General features: G+C 43.5%; 1 protein-coding gene across 4 annotated transcripts in view; it reads right to left on the bottom strand.

Moving 5' to 3' along the window:
• Positions 1-24,130, bottom strand: part of RAB30 (RAB30, member RAS oncogene family) — a 112,926-nt gene that overhangs the window by 7,640 nt on the left and 81,156 nt on the right. For all 4 annotated transcript variants that reach the window (XM_066249264.1, XM_066249248.1, XM_066249274.1 and 1 more), the window contains 3 exons: positions 13,132-13,232; positions 8,570-8,653; positions 3,397-3,580 (listed from right to left, as the gene is read on the bottom strand). In XM_066249264.1, coding sequence (XP_066105361.1) covers positions 3,397-3,580; positions 8,570-8,653; positions 13,132-13,224 — 361 coding nt within the window. In that variant the 5' untranslated portion in view covers positions 13,225-13,232. The remainder of the gene's footprint in view (positions 1-3,396; positions 3,581-8,569; positions 8,654-13,131; positions 13,233-24,130) is intronic.

Here is a 24,130-nt window from a genome sequence, read left to right as displayed (position 1 = left end):
TACTTTTGGAAGATACTGGGGCACCAACTCAGTATCTTTTATTTTTTTTTAAGATTTCATTTATTGATTTTACAGAGAGGAGAGGAAGGAAGAGAAAGAATGGAGTGAAAACAGGAAGCATCTTTTGCTTCCCATATGTGCCTTGACCAGGCAAGCCCAGGGTCTTGAACCTGTGACCTCAGCATTGCAGGTCGACGCTTATCCACTGCGCCACCACAGGTCAGGCCCAACTCATTATCTTGAAAAATAGTAAATAAAAAAGAGTCACCCTGGCCTGTGGTAGCGTAGTGGGTAAAGTGTCAACCTGGGACACCGAGGTCACTAGTTTGAAACCCTGGGCTTTCCTGGTCAAAGCACATATGACAAGCAACAAACAAGCAATCATGAACAACTAAAGTGAAGCAACTATGAGTTGATACTTCTTGCTTTTCTCCTCTCTCTTCTTTCTATAAAATCTTTAAAAATGAGAAAACAGCATTTTTCTTGACTGTCCTCAGAATACCAACCATAAAGAGTTTTTACCAAAAAGAAAATAAACAAACACAAAAAACCCTGAATCTGACCTGGCCTCTAGATTTACCTACAAATCTGCAAGAAATACCGGTGGTGGAAGAGTCTGTCAAATGCACCCCAGCATGAAATAACAAAATTCAGACTTAATACTCTGAATTTTAGACAAATGCTTAAAAAGTAGGGTCTAAAGGGAAAAAATTGGAAGATAAGCTACAGATAAAAGGAAAATAAAAAAACAAAGAATCAATTACAACATGGACTTTATTTGGACCTTGATTTGAATAAACTAAAAAAAATTTTAGTCAATCAAGAAAATTTGAACATTGTCTAAATTTCTGATCTTATTAAAGAATTGTTAACTTTTTTATAAGTGAAATGTCATTGTGGTTAGGTTATTTAAAAAAATAATCTTATCCTTTAGAGATACACAGTGAGAACTGAAAGATGAATTAATACAACAGCTGCTTACAAACAACCTGAAGGGAAGGACAAACAGAATAGGTGGAGAACAGATCAATAAGATTGGCCATGAGCTGATAATTGTCAGAGCTGAGAGATGTGTACATGGGGTTCATTACACTGTTTCCTCTACTTTTGCTTAGGTTTGAAACTTTCCATAATAAAGGGTTACAAAAAAAGAGAGAAAGCCAGTGACTTTTTCCTACTGAACTATCTCCCTTCAAATTTTTTTTTAATTTTTATTTATTTTTTTATTTATTCATTTTAGAGAGGAGAGGGAGAAAAAGAGAGAGAGAGGAGAAACAGAGAGAGAGAAGGGGGGGGCTGGAAGCATCAACTCCCATATGTGCCTTGACCAGGCAAGCCCAGGGTTTCGAACCAGCGACCTCAGCATTTCCAGGTCGACGTTTTATCCACTGCGCCACCACAGGTCAGGCTTCCCCTCAAATTTTTATTTAACTTTGTTAGATTCCCAAGTAGTAATGCTTTGACTGAAGTTCTCAAAGGCTTTCTGTGGAATAGAAAGAAAGCCCAAGTTGAAAGCTGAGGGTTTTCAGGTGCTTCATGGCAAAGGTTCTCCAGTATGCAGAGGGTTTCCAGGACTGGGTATAGAGTATTAGTTCATAAAGAGGCAGATACCCAACACAACAGCCTGAAAGAAGAGTCCAGGAATTTGTTACAAAGCAGCATATTAATGCTGGACAGATGCGCTGGCTCAGTTGGTTAGAATGTCCTACCAACATACCAAGATTGCAGGTTTGATTCCCCATTCAGGACACATACAAGAATCAACCAATGACCCTGGCCAGGTGGCTCAGTGGATAAGCATTGTCCCACCACACTGAGGTCACGGGGTTGATCCCCAGTCAGGGCACATATGAGAAACAACCATTGAGTACCCAGCCAAATGGAACAACTAAGCAAAAGAGCAAGTTGATGCTTCTTTCTTTTGCTTGTAATTCCATTCTCTCTCTTTCCCCTGTATCTTCTTTCTCACTCTAAAATCAGTGGAAATTTTTTAAAAAAAGAATCAACCAATGAATGCATGGATGAGTGGAACAACAAGTTGATGTTTCTCTCTCTCTAAAAATTAACAAAAATAATAAGTAAAGTTGGATAAACACAGGGTTTAGGATAGATTTTATATGCCGTGTGACCCTGGGCAAGAAACTTCACCTCCCAGAGCCTTGATTTCTTCATCTGTTAATTAAAGATCAGGACACATAACAGTCTTAGTAGGATTCCTGGTGCTATAATGCTTACTATAAGGTGTTAACTTACCATTAGCCATACTTTATAACCTTTCTGAGGTTCTCTACCCAGATTTCCAATTCAGGTCTTGCTTGAATATACAGTAATGTTCCTTCTTAGGAAGAAAACATTTTTTTTTTTTTGTATTTTTCTGAAGCTGGAAACGGGGAGAGACAGACAGACTCCCGCATGCGCCTGACCGGGATCCACCCGGCACGCCCACCAGGGGGCGACGCTCTGCCCCTCTGGGGCGTCGCTCTGTTGCGATCAGAGCCATTCTAGCGCCTGAGGCAGAGGCCAAGGAGCCATCCCCAGCGCCCGGGCCATCTTTGCTCCAATGGAGCCTCGCTGCGGGAGGGGAAGAGAGAGACAGAGAGGAAGGAGAGGGGGAGGGGTGGAGAAGCAGATGGGCACTTCTCCTGTGTGCCCTGGCTGGGAATCGAACCCGGGACCCCTTGCACGCCAGGCCAACGCTCTACCACTGAGCCAACCAGCCAGGGCAAAGAAAACATTTTAACAACCATATATCATTAACATTTTCCCATCACCACTAGAGAAATTTTCAATGACCTGGTATTTGGTTGTAATTCCATTCTTAATCGGTTGTATTTGTCACCATAGAAAATCATGGGCTGTTTTCTGCTTTTCCCTCATACTAAACAGAGGTTCTACCCTCTTACAAAAAAGAAACAAACTGCAGAATTTTCCTTAGTAGAGTCGTTCTGAAAATTAGAATTTCTCAAGTCAGCATAAATATAAAGAGGGAAAAAAATCAGCCAAAGTCCACTTCTTAGGCAAAAAACAATTGATTCATAATGAATTCCTTACCAACATAAAAGATATATTTTAATTCTAGACCAGCAATTTCATGATCTCACGAATAGACATACAATAAAGTTTAGCAGCCACATAACTCCATGGCAGTATACCTTCTTCCCTACAGCTGACATTGACAGAAAAATCTATCTGCAGTACTTTCTCCTTTACTTTTCTAAACCATCACCATGGGATAGGACCTAGTTCATTTTCTCTTCAACTGCAGAACTTAATGTTCACTGCTTGAATTATATAGCTGTAGACTATATTCTTGGAAGGTACCAAGGCACAAGCTTTATGTGATTACAAATTCTCTGATGCCCCAAAAATCAATTTCCCGCATTAGCCCTTACTTACCGACTAGCACAGTGATGACCTTGTTGCTCGCATATTGTTCTATTTCCCGCAGCCACTCAGGAAGGCAACGGAAGGATTCCTCACAGGTTATGTCATAGGTGAGGATCAAGGCATTGGCGCTTCGGTAATAGCTCTGGGTAATGGACCGGAATCTCTCCTGACCGGCTGTGTCCCAGATCTGAAGCTGTACAGGCATACAAGGAGGGTCAGGTTGGAGAAGCAGAAAAGAAAGATACTTTAGAAGTGGGAACACTTTCACTCAAATAATTGCATAGTTATTTTCTGCCATAATAAAAAAGTACTAAAAAAATTTTTTTTAAATGTATATGTCTGGTTAAGGACAGGGGCTTGCTTTGGATATTTTCTTTGTTAGATTTAAAAGTTTCCCCTTTACTCTTTAAAAAAAGAAAAAGAAAACCCTTACTGAGCATTTATTATGTGTTCATCTCTATTCTAAGCACTCTATATGTCACAACACATAATTCCCACAATAACTATGAGGTAGGCACTTTTACTATATCCAAGTCTCACGTGAGGCATAGAGACACTAATTAACTTGCTCAACACCTCACAGCCAGTACGTTCACTCCAGGGCCAATTCCACCAGGCACTAGGGTCCCAGAGTCCATGCTCTGCGCCACAATGCCATAAAAAGTCAGGATACAGGGCAAGCTGCCATTCTGTGATTGTTGGCGTGTCAGTCAACAACTGGAGAGGGAGAAAATCCAACTTCACCACCTTTTCAAGTTCAAAATTCAAATGAATATATTAAGGTAGTATCTCTGTTAGTGAACAGGAACAATGCCACAGCAGACAAAAATAATAATTTTCCTCCAGTACTTCTAAGCTCTGTGACCTTGAGCAAGTCACTTAGTCTCTTAGGTTTCAGCAGTTTCTTTATGAAAAGAGGTTAATAAACATGTAAACCTGCTAAAAATTCAGTTTCCGAAATCATCTACCAGTTCTATGACCTAATAACTGATGGATCTCATAACAGAAAAAAATCACTTCTCCCCGAATTTCTCTGCACAGAGCAGAAGATACTGAAAGAGAACTGTTCTCCAGAGAGACCGCTGCGTGCAAAAGGCCTTGAGAAATGACAATAATAATAGTCTTCCCTTCTAATTGCATAAACTTCACGTAGCAAAATGCATTCACCCCGTTAACAGAACATCATTTCCTCAGAGAAGGCCTTCTGGTAGCCTCAGATTAGGCAGGTTCCCCTTCCCCATCCCCACCTCCCACCCCCACACAGGCTCTCGCAACCCATCTTGTTATTCTTCCTCATGGCACCTGACACATTTGAATCATTTATTTAGCTGTAATAATTTGTTTAATAGCTGTCTTTCTCACTAAACTGAAAGCTTCCTGAGGGGAATGTCAATGTCCATTTTACTTAGAGTTTTCCCTGCATCAAATAGAGTGTCTGGAAAATAGTAAGGTGTTCAAATATTTGTTGATGGTCTCACCTTACAACAATCCAATGGGTTAGGCAAGTTTGTGCCTCCCCTTCATTAACAGGAAACTCCATCTGCTAACTGGTTACTCACACAGCTGGGACTCAGACCCCAGGCCTCATTCCCAGGTGAGGACTCATTTCACACCACTGTGCTGAGTTTCTCCTGGAGACTGATTTAAATGTCCTGCAGCATCCCAAGAGGACAGGTCAGTTGATGTCACCCTCTGCTCATACCATCTTAGCCAAGGAAACATGGGTGACAAGTAACCCAATCAGTAGCACAAGGGCTGTCCTCTGATTTGGAGTTACTGCTACTCTGATGGTGTACGTGAAAGTTGTGTGCTAAAGGCGACCACACAGGAGCTCTGGCTTTTGCTGGGACAGAAGTTATTTCTCTGTTCTACCCCAAACACAGGGATGTGGTTGCCTTCTGAAAGGGTCTCAGAACAACAGGCAATTGTTTTAATGCCACATTGAACACTGAAATATGCTTGTGATGGGATTTTATACTATCCATCATTAGAAATCACTATGTTCTCATGATTGGCAGATCTTGAGAAGAGCTTTGAGAATTAAAGCCACTGAAACCTATTCTAAAAAAGTGACTGTATTGCCTTTGCCAAGATGTGTTCTCATAGGAGGCTAACTATTTCTAGCCTCATAGTTGAGTCTTGGGATCTCCATATCCCATTGCCTTCATCTTTCACCTTGGTTCCACCATTCTCTCTTCAATTCATTTGCTCCTTTTCAGCGTTTTTTTTGTTTGTTTGTTTGTTTGTTTGTTTGTTTTTGTGGCAGAGAGAGTCAGAGAGAGGGACAGACAGACAGGAAGGGAGAGAGATGAGAAGCATCAATTCTTCATTGCAGCATCTTATTGTTCATTGATTGCTTTCTCATATGTGACTTGACCGTGGGGCTACAGCAGACCGAGTGACCCCTTGCTCAAGCCAGCAACCTTGGGCTCAAGCTGGTGAGCCTTGCTCAAACCAGATAAGCCCGCGCTCAAGCTGGCGACCTCGGGGTCTCGAACCTGGGTCCTCCACATCCCAGTCCGATGCTCTATCCACTGCGCCACCACCAGGTCATGCCCTTTTCAGCATTTATAGCTCAGTAATATATGCAGAGCACTGTACTAAGCACAGTTAGGGTACAAAGATGAATAAAACACAATCCCTGATCTCAAAGGGCTCACAATCTATAGGGAAGATAAACACAACAGTAACTACCCATAATAAAATATGGGACATTCTTTTAAAGAGGCTCCAGCAGGAGAAAGTGCCTCCTAGTGTTGGTCTCATGCCAGTCATGTTCTCATTACCATAGCCATGGCCTTTCTAACTACTCACCTCCATCATGGGGCTGCGTGGTTCATCTGCTCTCTTCTTTACCCCACTACCTACACCTCTGTTGCCTCACTGTCACAATAACCTATTACAGTCATTGGTTTACTGGTGTGTCTCCTAGACTGAGTTCTGTAAGGGCAAGGACTGTCTTTTCCTTAACTTTATACTCCCAGTGCCTTCCTAACACGCTACATATTACATGATGGAAACATTTGAATAATGACTAACTGAATGACAAAGAATTGTGGAAATCACAAAGGAAGAATTAATTCTATGTATTGATTGGTAGGGTTTTAAAGAAGTTTTCATAGATAAATGTTTGAGCTAGAAGACAGTTACTCGGGAGCAAAGGTGATTTACCTAACACAGTGCTTGGAATGAAGCATCTACTATAACACAGGATAGATGAATAAATGGTCGAATGAACAAATAGATGTGTATACTTTCAAGACTCCTATCTATGCAAAATATACCTGGTTAGAGAGAAGTAAAAAAACTTCATTGCCATAATCTAAAGCTAAAATGTTCTGACCTAGCTTAGAGTTTTACTTATTAGGCATTTATTTACAATAGAAAAGCTTGTTCTTTATTTATTTTTTTATTATTCCATCTATTTATGCATTCATTGGTTGATTCCTGTGTGTGCCCTGACCGGGGATCAAACCTGCAACACTGGCATATAGGGACAATGCTACAACCAGCTGAGATACCCAGCCAAGGTGAAAAGCCTGTTCTTTTGCAGGAGGGACTATTTCTTCCTCAGCCCAGTTCATTCCCAGTGCTTGGCATACAGCAGGCACTAACATTTCTGGTCAACGGGATTCACTCAAACATATACATGGACATAAATGGGAAACCCAAACACTTGGAAGTAAAATGCCGAAACCAGTCATTATCTTTACTCAACTCCTGGAGGTGGCGTCCACCTGCGCTCTGCTGGAACAACAGACCGCTGCAAGCAGCTGCCCCTGCCAACACCTGCTCGGTGCACACTCTGTCTCCTGCTGATCCCCAGACCCCGGGGCCTTCTCCGCCCTGCCCCCCACCCCCAGCGCGCCATTTTCCTGAGCTTTCCAGCTGGCATTCATGTGGATTTTGCACCGTTTCTGTTTTCCAGAGCCCCGGCTCTTCGTCACTGTTGTACTTGGTATAAATGCTGCAGTAAGGAGCCACTCCATGGAGTCACCACTGGACAAGCTTCTGTCCCCATTCAGGAACCTTGTCCTAAACAGTTCTCTGTGTGTCTATGAAATGCTGCAAGAGACAGCACCCTGGAGCGTGTCTGCCCTTCCCTAAGCATTTGAAGGCAGGAGTGCAGGTACATATCGGGGAAGAATGCAAATGACAAGGACTCAAAACTTGGGAAGCTTGGGTTGGGATCTAGCTGGGATTCTGATGCCACAGTTTTCACTGTGCAGCTGATGCCGGAGTGGCAGCTTCTTTCCATGGGCCTCAGCCCTGGAAGATCTGACAGTGGAATTTCACTAACTCCAAGGGGCAAGTCTCTCTACCTTTCCATCACCTTCTTTCTTTCCTTGCTCCAAGGTGATCAGTTTCTGTGCCTCCATTCCTTCTCCTTTCATGGCAGGGCCGACTCCAGGGAGGCAACAGGGTGTACTAGCTCACAAAATGGTTCAGATCCTGCCTACCTCCTTTCTTAACTCTAAAGATAAATAAGTCACACAACCTCTCTGAAACCTATAAAATGAAGATGATTTACTATTTACTTCACAAGACTTATAGTAAGGATTAAGTTAAATAGGATAACACATGCAAAATCACCCAACAGAGGGACTGACACAGTAGATACTAGATAAACACTGTCTCCCTTCTCCTGTTATCAGACACCATAGTTCTTATAGGTACCAAACTATCTACAGGCCACAAAGGGGAAGGGACAGATGGTGGATCCCTCCTGAACCCCTCACTTAGTATTTCTCCCTTGCTAGGAATAGGGGGTATGATGGGAGACAGTAAAGGATACATGTGACTGAATAAGCCATAACCAATGTAGGAAGCCATTGGTTCTTTCATGGGGCTGCTACCTCAGAAGAGGTAGCACCACCTACTGGCCCAACTAAGGAGATCCCGAAAAGAAATTTCTTCCTTGTTTTTACATCCCTTCTGATGTGACAGAAGACAAGACAAGCTTGCATTAGCCCTTCTTTCTCTGTCTTCCCATCTGTGAATGCATTATCCAGAACCCCTATTTGCCCCCATAAAGGGAGTGACCTCTGTTTGCAAATAAGCTGTCATGGCTGAGTATATTATTTTCAATGTGGGTTTCAATTAGGAGATATGATAAATGTTATGAAAACACTGCTTCCTCTAACAGCACAATAAAAGCCTTATTGACCACTTAGCATCTTACCTTTACTTTTTCACCATTAATCTCCACTGTCTTAATCATAAAATCAACTCCAATTGTGGCTCCTTGACCTGGGGGGAAAAGACCCTAAAGAAGAAATAGTGGAATAATTAAGCAAATCTTTCATTTGAATGAAATTCTCTCCCCCCCCCCCCATCACTATTCATCACCAACCCCTTCCTTTGCCTGAGTTAACTAGTAGGAAAAAAGCTCTAGTTAGTGTCCTGGGAATCCTGTTTAATTTAACTTCACATGTATGTATGTTTTGAGGGAAGGCGAACGGAGGAAGAAAGAGGGAGAGAAATCCTAAAAGAAAAAGAAAGGGCCCTGGTCGGTTGGCTCAGAGGTAGAGCGTCGGCCTGGCGTACAGAAGTCCCAGGTTCGATTCCCGGCCAGGGCACACAGGAGAAGCGCCCATCTGCTTCTCCACCCCTCCCCCTCTCCTTCCTCTGTCTCTCTCTTCCCCTCCTGCAGCCGAGGCTCCACTGGAGCAAAGATGGCCCGGGCGCTGGGGATGGCTCCTTGGCCTCTGCCCCAGGCACTAGAGTGGCTCTGAGCGACGCCCCGGAGGGGCAGAGCATCGCCCCCTGGTCGCCCCCTGGTGGACAGAGCGTCGCCCCCTGGTGGGCGTGCCGGGTGGATCCCGGTCGGGCGCATGCGGGAGTCTGTCTGACTGTCTCTCCCCGTTTCCGGCTTCAGAAAAATACAGGAAAAAAAAAAGGAAAGAAAGCTAAAGGGGGACAAATAAGGGAGAATAAGACAGAGGGTGAAGGAAGAAAATTGGGGAAGGGCAGGAGGATCTGATTTCAAAAATGAAACAGAAAGAACAGGCACAAAGATAAGACTAAGAAGCATGGAGCCACAGGGATGATGGGATCAGGATTGTAGGGTGAGAGTGAACGGGCTGGTTCTCTGAAAGAGGTTTCAGTCTCGAGCGTGGACAGCAAGGGAGGTGAACAGCAGTAGAAGAGACCAACGAGAGCTCAGTGTGAGGAAAATGAACAGCCCAGAGAAGCTCTTGGGTTTCCCTCCACCCTGAGAGTGATAACTATGTAATTACATGAAATCAGGAATAATGACACTGGGAAGATAACTGAAGAACACAAAGTTATTCAGGGAGAAAGTCTAGGAGAAATACTAAACCATTAGGTGTAAATGAGCCGTAGGATCTCTGTGTGACATGAGGCAAACCAGTTCCCCTCTCTCGGCCTCAAACTCCATGAGTCTGTGACGAATGCAAGCATTTCAAAACAAAACAAAACAAAAAAACCCGCTTTATCTCAAGCTGGAAGCTACCCTAGAAAGATTCCACTAAAATAACATGTATAATGTAATTTACTCTTACATAATATTTCCTGTCAGCTTAGGGAGAGAGCTAGAATTCTATCATGAAAGAACCCTTCACCTACTTTCTCTTCTCTCTTTCCTTATATTCCAAAATTTCCAGAAATTAAAGTAAAATGGAATTTATTAGCTTTGGCAGCTAAAATTGGACCATCTTTAATTAAGGCCATTCCTGAGCAAGAGAATTCTTTAACTTAGTTTAAACTTAAAAGATTGAGCTTCAAACTAACAGGAAGTGTTCCATTGCATGTCTGCAAAAGATGTAAACATAAACATTCATAACTTTACTTACAAATATTGAATCAATTTTCTTTTATTTTGGTTTGGCTCAAACACAAGGCTGCCAAGCTTCAAGTTTATAGCTCCAGCTGTTTTGCAGTCTAACCAATGCCGAAAAATAAAACAAATCCTTCCCAACGTCTTCTCCTCTCCGTTTGTTCCCCAACTCCTCATGCCTCAAAAACAGCTGAATCCAATTCATTTCAACAGTCTACTAAATAACAAAAACAAACATAATCCTCTCTATGAAATACGAACTTTGGAGAGAGCTGAGGGGTGAAAAATAGAAATGAAAAATACGGGATGGTGTACTTATTGGTAAAAATTAGTGTTCAAATATGGAAGCATTTTTACCTATAATAACAAGGTTTGTGCTTTTTTAAAAAAGGCAAGATTCCTATGGTTTTAGAGGTTAGAACATGCAGAAGATAAAAAATTGATAAGGCCAAGAACCAGGAGACCTTGGTTCTAATACTAGCCTTGCCACTAACATGATATGAGATACTAAGAAGTTATGTCATCCCTCTGGACCTGAGTTTTTCATCCATAAAATGAGAGGAGTGGGCTGGATAATCTCTAAGAAATCTCCCGATAAGAAAAGGTTAAAGGAATTTTTGAAAAGGGGACTGAAAACTTCTCTACATCTCTGCAGTCTTGTCCTCCTGCCAAAAGCAGAAAAGATCAGCCTTCCCAGGTAGTGGTGCAGTGAATAGAGCGTCAGACTGGGACACAGATGACCCAGGTTCAAAACCCCGAGCTCACCAGCTTGAGTGTGGGGTCACTGACTTGAGCGTGGGATCATAGACATGACCCATGGTCACTGGCTTAAGCCCCCAAAGGTCGCTGGCTTGAGCAAGGGGTCACTCATTCTGCTGTAGCCCCCCAGTCAAGGCACATATGAAAAAGCCAACAATAACAGAACTAAGGTGCTACAATGAAGAATTGATGCTTTTCATCTCTCTCCCTTCCTGTCTGTCTGTCCCTATCATTCCCTCTCTCTCTGTCACTAAATAAATAAGTAAATAAATAAATAAATAAAGCAGAAAAGATCGCGAATGTTAGGCAGAAGGAAAACCAGTTGGAGTTTCCAATGTAATGCGAAGTTGTTTTGACTGAGAACAGGCACATGAGCTTGTTACTTTTGATTTCACCAGGCTAAAACTTAGTAAAAAGCATGAATTGTGTTGTGTCATTAAATATAATGGGGAAAACCTGGCAATTCCAAAGGTGGCTCTCTGTCCTAACGCTGTTTATCTTATCCAATCTGCCTCTCCAGTTTTCTACAGAACCAGACTGTTGTGGCTGAAAGGGGCTTTGGAGAGCACCAGGCCCCTCCTGTGCATGGAGGCGGGGAGGCCCAACAAAGGTGGGTAACTTACCCAGGCTCACAGGCCGAGCCAGGGGCAGAGCTGGGACTAGGACCCGTGTCCTGTCAAGCCAGTGTCCTTTCTCCGCACTGGGTTGCCCTCTGCCTCACATAGAAGAGCTAGTTCCAACTTTCCCAACTAGCACTTTATGAAAATGCAAGATGCATGCGTGATATCCTGAAAAGGATACCATTCATATCTTTTCCGGAAAAACACAAAAGAAGGTCAACCTCAGAATAATTTTCTACTATTTCTGTATAAAAACAAGTATATAATCTCTGGCAGAAATTCTCAAAAGGGCAGCACCAAAAGAACCGGTACTTAGATATTAAGATAAGTACTCAACCCAGAGGGAACATATTATTTAGTTCAAACAGTCCATCTCTGTTCTCATTTCATTCCCATTTAATAGATCTAGAAAAATCAGCATATTGGGTTCTGAACCAAAATGATTCTCTCAGTTTTCTGGGAGGACTTGAGAGGACATAGGCAGGGAGTTTGATTGGTTTAATTTGTATTTAAAAGATATATTTTAGGCTTGATTTGCTGTCCAGATTCATTTGTTTTCATCTTTAGATTATTAACTAATAATCTATTTATGAATCTAATAATCTATTTTTGATGCTGCACATTGAAAGCAAACGACTCGCCCCTTTCATTACAGGAAGCCAAAAGGGGCGTGGGAGGGAGGCGGTGACCACAGAGCCATGCTCCCTTGAGGTGGCTTAAAAAGCTCTAGTCTCTCAAAAAACTAAAAATGGAACTTCTTATGACCCAGCAATTCCACTTCTGGGAATATATCAAAAAAAACCGAAACACTAATTTGGAAGAATACATGCACCCCTAGGTTAATCAGCATTATTTACAACAGCCAAGATCTGGAGGCAGCACAGGTGTCTATCAGTAGATGAGTGGATAAAAAAGCTATGGTACATTTACACAATGGCTACTTCTCAGCTGTAAAATAGATGAAAATCTTACCTTTCATGACAGCAACGGTGGATCTGGAGAGCATTATGCTAAGTGAAATATGCCAGTCAGAAAAGGACAAGGACCATATGATCTCACTTATATGTGGAATCTAATGAACAAAGTGAACTAACAAGTAAAATAGACACAGATTCATTGATACAGAGAACAGCTGTCAGAGGAGAAGGGGGTTGTGGAGCTGGGTGAAAAAGGTGAAGGGATTAAGCAAAGAAAAGACTAGCAGACACATCAGTGTGGGGATTGCAGGAGGGGAAGAGGAGTATGGGAGGGGGAGGACGATAGGGGGAAAGATGGTGATGGAAGGAGACTTGACTTGGGGCGGTGAACACACACTACAGTGTACAGATGATGTATTAGCGAACTGTACATCTGAAACCTGTATAATTTTATTAACCAATGTCACCCCAATCAAGTCAATAAAAAAATAATAAGCCCTAGTCTAGGCTACAAAGCTGGTGCTCTTTCAAAGGCTGCGTTAATAACCGGCAGCCAGAGGCTGGCTATGGGCCAGACCTGTCCTATTAGTTCCTCCTAACCCGCAGGCCAGATGGAGAAAGCCAACCCTGGACTTCTGAGTTCTCTTACCTGAGTGAATCGTCGGACTAGGCACGTCTTCCCCACACCAGCATTGCCAATTAAAACAATTTTAAACAGGAAATCATAATCTTCCATACTCATTTACACAGCTGCAAGGCAAACAAACAGGCAAGAGTGAGACGGGGCCTGGTCAGACTTGCCCACAGAGCTCACGCTGCGCCGGCCCTGTCTCCTCGGGAACAACAGTCTGACTCATTTGAAGGGCAATTTAATGCTCCCCTCTGGTGACTCCACCAGCGAGACAGGAACATAGGTGTTTGGTCACAGATGGACTTCATTCCTTCCCAGCCACCTCACACCACAAAGAGTAAATGACACAGATGTTCTTTCACCTGGTGACCTTTATTCTTCCAAGTAGTCAGGCCACAGGTCGCTCATGTGATAAGATGGGTTTTCTTTTCACGTGGAAAGTACATTGCAAATCTACATGCAGACCAGTGGGGTGCAAGGAACCAGGGCAAAGGAGAGTCTGCCCACAGCTTCACAGTGGTTAGGTTGGGGCTGTGTATGCCTCTGGGCTGGGGGCTGGGAGACCGACTGAAGGCAAGAAGCCAGGAAGGAACGTTTCAGTCCCTCATAGACCTGGAGGTCCTAGGGCCTCCCCAATAGGAATTACCTCCATCTTTCTCTTCTCCCACCACCCACTGCCATCCGCCTCCTGCCCTCCACACCGATGCTGCAGGGCGTCCATAGTGCCATCCCCACTCTGAGGGGCTTTGGTGTATGTTACTTCCTCTGTCCAGGACGCCCCCCCTCCCACTCTTTCTGCATGATAAGGTCAATTCTTTAAGGTCCAATGCAGCTATCTCTTACTCTTTGAAATTCTCACTGATACTCTCCAAATAAAGTTAAACATGTTCATCATTGCTCTTTTCCCAAAATTCATTTGCTATGTACAGTTATTTGTTCAAATGTCTATCCCATCTGTGAAGGAAAGGACTACATCCTTTTTTTAAAAAAAAGATTTTATTTAGTAATTTTAGAGAGAGGAGACAGAAAGAGGTGAGGGGTAGGAGCTGGAAGCATTAACTCATAGTTGTTTCCCATATGTGCCTTGACGGGGCAAGCCCAGGGTTTCAAACTAATGACCTCATCATTCTAGGTCAACGCTCTATCCACTGCACCACCACAGGTCAGGCAATATTACATCTTTCAGCTCTGTTTTCCTAGCCTACAGGATAGAGTTACACCTAATAAATAACAACTCTAGAATTAATGAACAGTCATATTGCTTAAGTGTAGGCTTTAGTTTCTCCAATTGTGCGAAAAAGAATACTATACACTCTACTTAAGAGAACTGTTGCGAAGATGTAAAAAAAACAACAACTATATAAAAGAGCCTTGCTATCCATAAAGCCCTATCCTAGTGAAAACAATTGTAATCTATTGAGTACTGTTGGGCAGATAAAATATATTATGCTCACTTTGTTAAAGATGGCGCTGCCCACATAGATGCCCGTCGCCCAGGTGATATTAATGTGTGTTGGACGGGCTGTGGGCAGGCAGGATCCTTGTAGCCTGGGGCTTGGTTTTAGGACTAAGCCTTTCCCACACTTTTTGATGTGGGGTGGTACAATCCCATCATGCCTCAGACAAGTGACTTCGTATTAGAGACTTCCCTATTTTGCATATAAGATTAAAGGTTTTGATTTCTGCACTATAAAATTGGGCAGACCGGGAGCTTGCTCTCTTGATTCCTGAGATTATCATTTGAGCAGAGAGCAGAGTAAACCCATGTGGAGGAGAGTAGAGAGGCAGCCAAGATGGTGGAGTGCTAAAGGAGAAGCCAGTTAGTGCAGAGTTTGTGCAGAGAAGGAGATGGGGAACAAAGGAGAATGAAGCTGGTGAGGTAGACACCTTTGATTCTAGGAAACTCGGAGAAGTCAGTAGCTTTGTGAGCACTGAATGAGTGGGTTTTGGAGCCCAGTGTGTGTTTTTACTTGCCCGCCGGGTGCAAGCTAGGATTAAAGCTAATGGCCCACCAGTTCGTGGCTTCATGGTTTCATTACCATCTGTCCAAATCCAATGCGAACCTGCATGGACCAGGCAGCTGTGATGGTGGCCTTGGCCACTGGCTTCACAAGTACCTATGACAATACTGTGTAATCACCATGGGAAATACAGAGATGAGATTCTCTGCCTTCAAGACCAACATAAGAAATGTTAAACAACAAAGTTAAATTCAATTCAAATCAACAGCAGAGTTCAATTTATAAGGTGCAGGCAGAACAAGCCCAGCGGACTCCAGAGAAGAGAAAAGGTAACAGCAAGCCCAGGAGGGGGAGGGTACTCGGAGAGCTGCAGAAGCCTCGGGTCACTCCTACCAGCCAGCTGAAGCCTGAGCGGCTGTAGGGTTGCAGGCAGGAGAGCCCACTGTACTGAGACCTGTCAGGTAGCTGAGGAATCGATTCCCTGTGTGCAGAGGTGATTTCTATGTGGCTTTCAACTGGTCCTTGGGACACCCAAGCCACACGCAGCTGGCAGCACATGGGGTTCTGTGTCAGTTCATGGTATCATGAAAGAGAAACATTTTTCTGTCGAGACCTGGGTCTGTAAGAAGTCGTTACCCTTGCTGTATGCCAGGCAATGTACTTGGCACTTTATGTATGTTTCCATTTGTTTTCACAAGTCTATGAGGCTGGTATTTATTTATATTACCTAGTTTGCAAGTGATTAAACTGAAGTAAAGGACATTAAGAGAATAGCCTGAAGTAAGAAAGCTAGCCCTCAAGTTCAGAAGGCTATGTGTCATCAAAAGAACTTGAGCTTTGGAGCCAGAGAAACCTAGGTTCAAAACCTGACTGTACTACTGTTGGTCAAATAAGTTTGTAAATATGATATATATGTTTACTCGCTTATAGTTTGCATTGGGTGTGCAGGACAGGCTGTAAGCAGGCAGGGGCTTTATACCTAAGACTTAGTTTTAAGACTAAGCCTGTTCCACCCTTTTAATACTAAGATCTTTTCAAAACTAAGCTCTTCCCCACACCCTTGACTGTTGCATGATGTGGGGTGGTGCACTCCCGTGAGGAATCCCATTATGTCTCAGATAAGTGACTTTGTATCAGAGACTTCCTTGTTTGTATATTGGATGAAAGGTTTCGATTTCTACACTATAAAATGGGGCAGAGGAGCCCATGCTGGAGGAGAGCAGAGAAAGGCCACGTGGAGAAGAGGAGAAGCAGCCAAGATGGCAGAGTCCTGAAGGAGAAGCCAGTTTGTGCAGAGAGAAGGAGATGGGGAACAGAAGTGAATAAGGCTGGTGAGGTAGAAACCTTTGACTCTAGGAAACTCGGATAAGTCAGTGGCTTTGGGAGCCCTGAATGGAAAGAGAAGTGTTTTCCCACTGTGTGTATTTCTTTGTACTTCGCCGAGTGCAAGCTAGGATTAAAGCTAATGGCCCACCAGTTCTTGGCTCCATTGTTTCATTACCATCTGTCCGAATCACATGCAAACCTGCATGGGCCAGGCGGCTGTGATGGTGGCTGTGGCTACTGGCCATACAACTACCATCTATGTCTGTGCCTTTGGGCAAGTGAAAATTTTTTAGTCTTAACTTCACCATCAATAAAAGAGGGCTAATAACACCTGTATCACAGAGTTGTGATGCTTGAAGTAATTAATAAGAAACCCAAGGCCCTGGCCAGGTGTTCAGTGGATAAAGTGTTGACCTGGTGCACCAGAGTTCACAGATTCAACCCAGAGTTAGGGCACATATGAGAAGCAATCAATGAGTACACAACTAAATGGACCGATTAAGTGAAACAAGAGATTGATGCTCCTCTCCCTGCCTTCCCACCCCTTCCTCTTTCTCTTTCTCTCTGATCAATGGAAAAATGTTTTAAATAATAAAAAAATAAATAAAAAATAAGAAAACCCCCAAGAATAGATCCTGGCTCTTACTCAAAATCCACAATATGACTCACACATTTTCCATCGTCTGGTTTCTGCCGTCATTACTGCCAGTGCCATCTCTCACCACTCTCCTCACACCCCATGCTCTACGCCCACTGATTTCTTCAGTTTCTTAAACACCACTAGATTTTTCTTTTCAGACCTTCACATATACTATTCCTTCTGCACAGAACACAGAACACAACCTCCCCTCAGCGCCCCTAGCCTAGCTATCGTTTATTCCTCCTTCAGATCTCAGCTTAAACATCACTCTCTCGTGTGCGTCTCTGATTATGAGGGAGGAGAGGCACCCTGCTACATGCTCTCCCAACACCCTTCCCCTCTCCTTCAGTAACACTCACCATGCTTTACTATACTTAATCATATATATTGGTCTCACACACCAACACCATGCCTGAGCACCTTGGTCCTAAACACATACACACACGCACACACATGCACACGCAGGACCGTGAGCAGCGTGAGAATAACAAACAGTTCAGTCCTGATCCTAACCTGTCCCCGTCATTGTCATCATCATCATCTCACTCTATATTATTGATTCATTTCATTCTCCAAGTAAGCCTATCAGGTGGATGCTATTAGCATCCTAACTTGACAAATGGGGACACTGAAGCAGAACAGAAGGTAAATAAAAAGTTGTTAAGCCCTGGCCAGATAGTTCAGTTAGTTAGAGCTTCATCCTGAGGATCAAAGGTTGTAGGTTCAAACCCCAGTCAGGGCACATACAGGACCAGATTGATGTTTCTGTCTCTCTCTCCCTTCTTCTCTCTCTAAAATAAAAAATATATATATATTTTAAACCATGTCAGAAATGAAAACCTAAAAAAAAATGTTGCTGGACCTGTTGCGGTGCAGTGGATAAAACGTTGACCTAAAATGCTGAGGTTAGGCCCTGGCCAGTTGGCTCAGTGGTAGAGCGTCAGCCTGGCGTGCAGGAGTCCCAGGTTCGATTCCCGGCCAGGGCACACAGGAGAAGCGCCCATCTGCTTCTCCACCCCTCCCCCTCTCCTTCCTCTCTGTCTCTCTCTTCCCCTCCCGCAGCTAAGGCTCCACTGGAGCAAAGTTGGCCCAGGCACTGAGGTTGGCTCTATGGCCTCTGCCTCAGGCGCTAGAATGGTTCTGGTTGCAACAAAGCAACACCCCAGATGGGCAGAGCATCGCCCCCTGGTGGGCATGCCGGGTGGATCCCAGTCGGGCACATGCGGGAGTCTGTCTGACTGCCTCCCCATTTCCAGCTTTAGAAAAATACCAAAAAAAAAAAAATGCTGAGGTCACCAGTTCAAAACCTTGGGCTTTCCCAGTCAAGGCACATATGCTTCCTGCTCCCCTCTTTTTCTCTAACATCTCTCTAAAATCAATAAATAAAGTCTAAAAAGAAAAAGTTAAAGCCCCATGTAATGCTGGGTCCCATTTAAGCTGTGGAGCTGGGATTCAAACCCAGACAGCCTGGGTCCAGCACCCACTTCTTTGAACCAATACCCTGAGGTGCCTTTGACAATACCTGGGTCATAGTGGGAGCTTAAGAAAGATCTGATGAATTAAACAATAAAGGGTAAACACTTAAGAAGTATGATTTCCCTTTTTTCTCTTCTGGCTTCGAATGCAAAATGCTTTTCTACCACACTGTAGTAATCTAAACAAGAATCAAGGTCAAATTCTGAATAAAGTCTCAGGGACATAATATGTTAATTAAAGCTCAAACTAGTGACAGTGAAAAGAAAATAAAACTCAGAGACAAACACAAGGACAGCGGAAAGACTTGAGGCTCTGAGAACCCACAACTCACTGCTTCCATAGCCTGTGAACAGGAACACAGGACGGGGCTGCATTCTTTTTCTGTGCTCAGATTGTTTGCCCCACGTTTACTTCTCCATGTTTACAGAGGTCAAAAGAACAAGCAGGGAATCCAGAGGACAGCATCCCAATAAAAAGACCTGAGAAACAGGGCTCATAAGAGGAAGTTAACTGCCTATCAGGGGTCTCCAAACTTTTTACACAGGGGTCCAGTTCACTGTCCCTCAGACCATTGGAAGGCTGCCAAATACAGTGGTCCTCTCACTGACCACCAATGAAAGAGGTGCCCCTTCCAGAAGTGCAGTAGGGGCTGGATAAATGGCCTCAGGGGGCCACATTGCGGCCCGCGGGCCGTAGTTTGGGGACGCCTGCATCTCCATGAAAGAAAGGCAAAGAGTTACTTGGTCAGAGTCAACATTCATAGTCAAGCCTCATGTAGTTACCACTGGAGCAAGCCACAGAATGAAAATTAATGCCCTTCTCCTTTCTAAAAGAAATTACTGTAATGCTCTGTTGAATTTTTTTTTTTTAATATACATCTGGGGGAAAAGTGTTTGGTCTCTTTAAAAACGCAGGCTGTCTGCAGCTAACGCTGAGCTGTAAACTCCAGATTACCTGCTGTGGTAATTGTTTTATTTCTGATAGAAAACACAATACTGAATGAAACGCTCACAAAAATTCTCTGGAAACTGCACTCTGAGGAAGCCCACCTGTTCGGCAAGTGATAGAACAACTCAGGCATCACTGATCACCAGGGGATGGGGCAGCTTCCCCAGGAAGGGAAACTCATTCCGATGCAGTCAGTTACACCCAGCCCTAAATTGACAACAAACTCACACTTGTCTGGGGAGCAAACATGTGCCAAGATATGCTCCTGGCTGAGCAGTATTCTAGGAGTTTTATATTCTATTATTGTTAATCATAGTAATAGCTGACACTTACTCAATGTTCATGATACGCCAGGTCCTCTCTACATGTATTCACTCACTGAATCCTCATGACAACCCTATAAGGTAGGGATTATTATTAACACCCCTAGCTTTCAGAAGAGAAACTGAGGCACAGAGAGTTTATCCTAAACATGTTCAGCTAGTTAGTCTTAGGACCAGGATTCCAACCCAGAGCCAGTAAACTCCAAAGCCTAACTCCTGAAATAGGATGCCGCTGACCCTTGCCTCATAGTTGACAACACTGCTGTATCTGTACGAGGGCCGGAGGCTCGGCTACATGGAACGCCAGCCCCACTGAACTACAGTGCTCTAGAATCTCCCTGTTCTGGGAGCAGCACACCACATTGATAGGGTCTCACACTGATCCCACACCATACAAGCACTGCTCCTCACTGTGCCTTCTGAGCTCAGATTTCTTTCAGGAGCTAGACCCAGACTTTTCCCTGCATACCACCCCCACAACTCAGTCATCTTTCATCCATGTAACTACACCAGATGATATAAACAGTATCACTACTCAGATAAACAAGCAAAACCCCAAAGAGCATAATCTCCACAATAGCTCTAAATAAATGGATATATGCCTAGAATTTGAAAAGGAAAAATAGATGAAAAAAATGAGCTTAAAAAAAGATATAGGAAAATATACTTTGCAAAGCTTAAAAATTAAGTCTAAGCAATGTGACTTTATCAACATAAATCATTTATCGAGTGACCTTTTTAAAAACAAAACAAAACTGTATTCACTGTCATACATCACAATGTGTTCCCATCTGCCCTTCTGGTGTAGTGTAACAGATAAAGTCAAGGCTCCTGGTGAACAGAAGGCCAGATCCTTGTCCTGCCTTCTGATCCCCAGACCCAACCCAAGAAAGAGATACTTCAAGGACGTGTCCTTGTTCAAAGATCATGAGTCTCACTAGAGTCCTTTTCCCCTTCAGGGTCTCAACCCTGGTCTGTAAACTGAGGGGTCTAGGTAGATGGGTGCCACGACCCCTTCCCAGGACAGGGTGTGCTGCCCGTCTTATACCAAAGAGGCAGCATGATAATGACATCAAGAGACCTGAGCCTGCTACGGAACTGCGTATTTCCTCCTCCACAGAATGGGGATACTAGAACCTCTATCACTGAACTGCTTGGGAGGCAAATAAAATAATACATGGAATAGTAACCCTTTTTAAAATAGTCAAAAACTTTTAACCCTCTGACAGAGTCATATCTGATATTTACAGATCACAGAACATACAGCCAAAAGAAAAGGAATGAAAATCATCTATAATCTTTCCCTATCCACACTCATTACTGTGGTGACAGTTAATATTTTGGTATATATCCTTCTAGTTTTTTAATTTATATATACTCACATCTACGTGTATATTTTATAAATTTATGGTTTTTAAAAACAGAAACAGAACATTATACAAAGTTGTCATTTTTTTCTATAGAGGGGTATTGTCCCAAAACCCAAAATTAGAACTCATAGTCTATAAACAGAGACCGCAAGCATCCATTCGACATTCACTCCTGTGACCCTGAACTCTCCAGAATGGGGAGGCGTGGGTAGGGACATACCTTTGCGAAATACTACATGCCACAACAAAATGTTGGAGATGTAAAAGGTTCTAGAAATTTCTATAATGAAGAAAACTAGCTAACTCTGTTTAAGCCAGGATTTACCAAGCGTGATTTTAGGCCAGAAATCTTTCCTAACATCTTTGAACCTCCTTTGCTACTAGGGCTCCATGAAATGTGAGTGTGGTAAATGCTAGTTTACAGCATGTGAAATCAGGGCCATGCAGGCATGATTGCTAGATGAATGAAGGAAGAGAGCAAGGAAAGAAGGGAAGGAGGGAGGGAAAGAAGGAGAAATAGGACACCCAGTAAACATTACATATCTGAATTTCTAATAGCAGCACATTTTAATATATTTGTTCCAAACATGAGATGGACTTATGAATAAATTTTTAGTATAAAAGTGTGAACCAGATACTATGTGGGACAGACTTACACTAAAAAATTATTAGTTGTTCATTTGAAATTCAAATTTAACCGGGCATCTTATATTTCATCGGGCAATCCCACCCAGGGAAAATGTGAGTCGGCAAACCTAGGAGAAACAGGGGCCCTAAGCACAACCCCAGGCCCCCTGGAAGGTGTGGAGGGAGATGGGCAGAGCATAAGAAATAGAATGTGACGGGTGAATCCAAAACAACCAAACAAGGAATAAAAAGGGGCAAGTGACATTGAAGAAGGCATTACTAAGCAGGGGCTCTTTGGATGCAGGGCCACACTTTGGGAACCAGTCTCAGACTGGCAAACGGGGCTCTGCAGGCAAAGTCTCTCCCTCCTGGACAACCCCAGAGCAATGTAGACCTTCCTCCAAGTACATCTAGGCATGTGCCCTTGCCTGCTGGAGGGATGTGCTCTACCTATCTATTGCCCCTATGTCCTTAAGGAGAAGCATGCTTTAACAAGACACTCATGTCCGCTGTGCTCAAGATGTACAAGCTGAATTGAGCGCATTTGATCCATTTTTCACTCTAACAAGGTTCTGTCTCAGGAAGCTCATTATTGCCTAATTACTAGAAGGCAATTACTAAACATTACTATAATCAACTGCTGCAAGCTCACCTGCTTTACATCAGCTGTTAATTTCATATTATTTCAAAGTAATTACTCTCCTTGGCCAGAGAATTCAAACACCCACCTGCGCCACAGCTACTCCTCGTTCACCAGGCCATAATCTCCAGAATTTTTACATGGTCCTTATAGGTTACAACCGTTACACAATGCTTTAATAGATGTGATCTAACCTGGACCTGCAATGATCTCATGAATTGGTTCTTATCATTAAATATGCAGGTGAGGAAACTGAGGGTGTAGGTGATAAAGTGACTCACCCTAAGTCACACACTAGTGAGTTGCAAGGTGACCTCTACACCAGCCACCTAGAACTTCTCCCCTTTGCTGGAACACATGATGTAGTCCCAGGTTCCTGAGTATTTGGACCATGATTTGAACACTTAATATGTGCCAGGAACTATGCTAAATGTTTTTTCCATACTTAATCTTATTTAACCTTTTTAACAGCCTCATTATACAGATAAGAAAATTGAGTTTCAGAGAGGTTAATTAATTTGTTCAAAATTACAGTGAGTAAAAGTGCATGATTCAAAGCCCACATCTTTCTGGGAAAAAGTTAAATTGGAACTCTATCTCACTCTTTATGCTAGAATAAATTTCAGCTTTTTCTACTATCATGGGGCCTGTGGAGGCCTCTCAGGAACAGGACTTCTCTCACGAGGCCATTTTTGCCAGCTATAAGCAGGGTCTCTGGAACCAGAGGGAGCACACAGCTCCTTTTTTAGTGAGAGGAGGGGAGGCAGAGAGACAAGACTTCTGCATGCACCCCAACTGGGATCCACCCAGCAAGCCCACTAGGGGGCGATGCTCTGTCCATATGGGGCCCTAGCTCCATTGCAACAGGAGCCATGTTGTTTAACACCTGAGGTGGAGGCCAAGGAGCCATCCTCAGTGCCCAGGGCCAACTCGGTCTAATCGAGCCATGGCTGTAGGAAAGTAATGGGGGGGGGGGGGTAGCAGATGGGCACTTCTCCTGTGTGCCCTGACCCAGAATCAAACCAGGGACATCCACACACCGGGCCAAAGCTCTACCACTGAGCCAACTAGCAAGGGCACAGCTCTTCTTAAAATTGGTGTTTATGCTTGAGATGAAACTGAATTCCATCTAGGCAAGAGATGTGCTTATGTGTACAAGGCAAAGAACACAGTGACTCCTGGTGGCAAACCAAACAGAACCAGTCATCTTGGGAAAGGTAACGCACTCATGGGAACAGTGAATGGTTTGTGCTAAATTCTGAAGCAACCTTCCTGCTAAAGCCATTGGACACAGAATCCATGTAATGCTCTACCCCTCAAGATGTAAACTTATTGAAAAGTAAATAAATAAAATAGAGCCTGATCTATGGTGGTGCAAAGGATGGAGCACTGACCCCGAATGTTGAGGTTGCCAGCTCCAGACACTAAGGTCACCAGCTAGAGCACGGTTCTTTGGCTTGAGCACGGGATTGACAACACATCCCAAAGGTCGCCAGCTTGAGGTCACTGGCTTGAGCAAGAAGTCCCTGGCTTGGCTGAAGCCAGAGGTCCAATCCCTGGTCAAGGCACATAGGAGAAGCAATCAATGCATAACTGAAGTGAAAGCAACTACGAATTGATACTTCCCGCTCTCTCTTCCTTCCTCTCTCCTTTCCTTTCTCTTTTGCCCACCCACTTCCTAGCTTGCTCGCTCTCATAAATTTCTT

Source organism: Saccopteryx bilineata, chromosome 1, assembly GCF_036850765.1.
Source record: "Saccopteryx bilineata isolate mSacBil1 chromosome 1, mSacBil1_pri_phased_curated, whole genome shotgun sequence".
Taxonomy (NCBI): Eukaryota; Metazoa; Chordata; class Mammalia; order Chiroptera; family Emballonuridae; genus Saccopteryx; species Saccopteryx bilineata.
The sequence above is the reverse complement of the archived record's forward strand: the minus strand, read 5'-3'. Positions and strand labels throughout refer to the sequence as shown.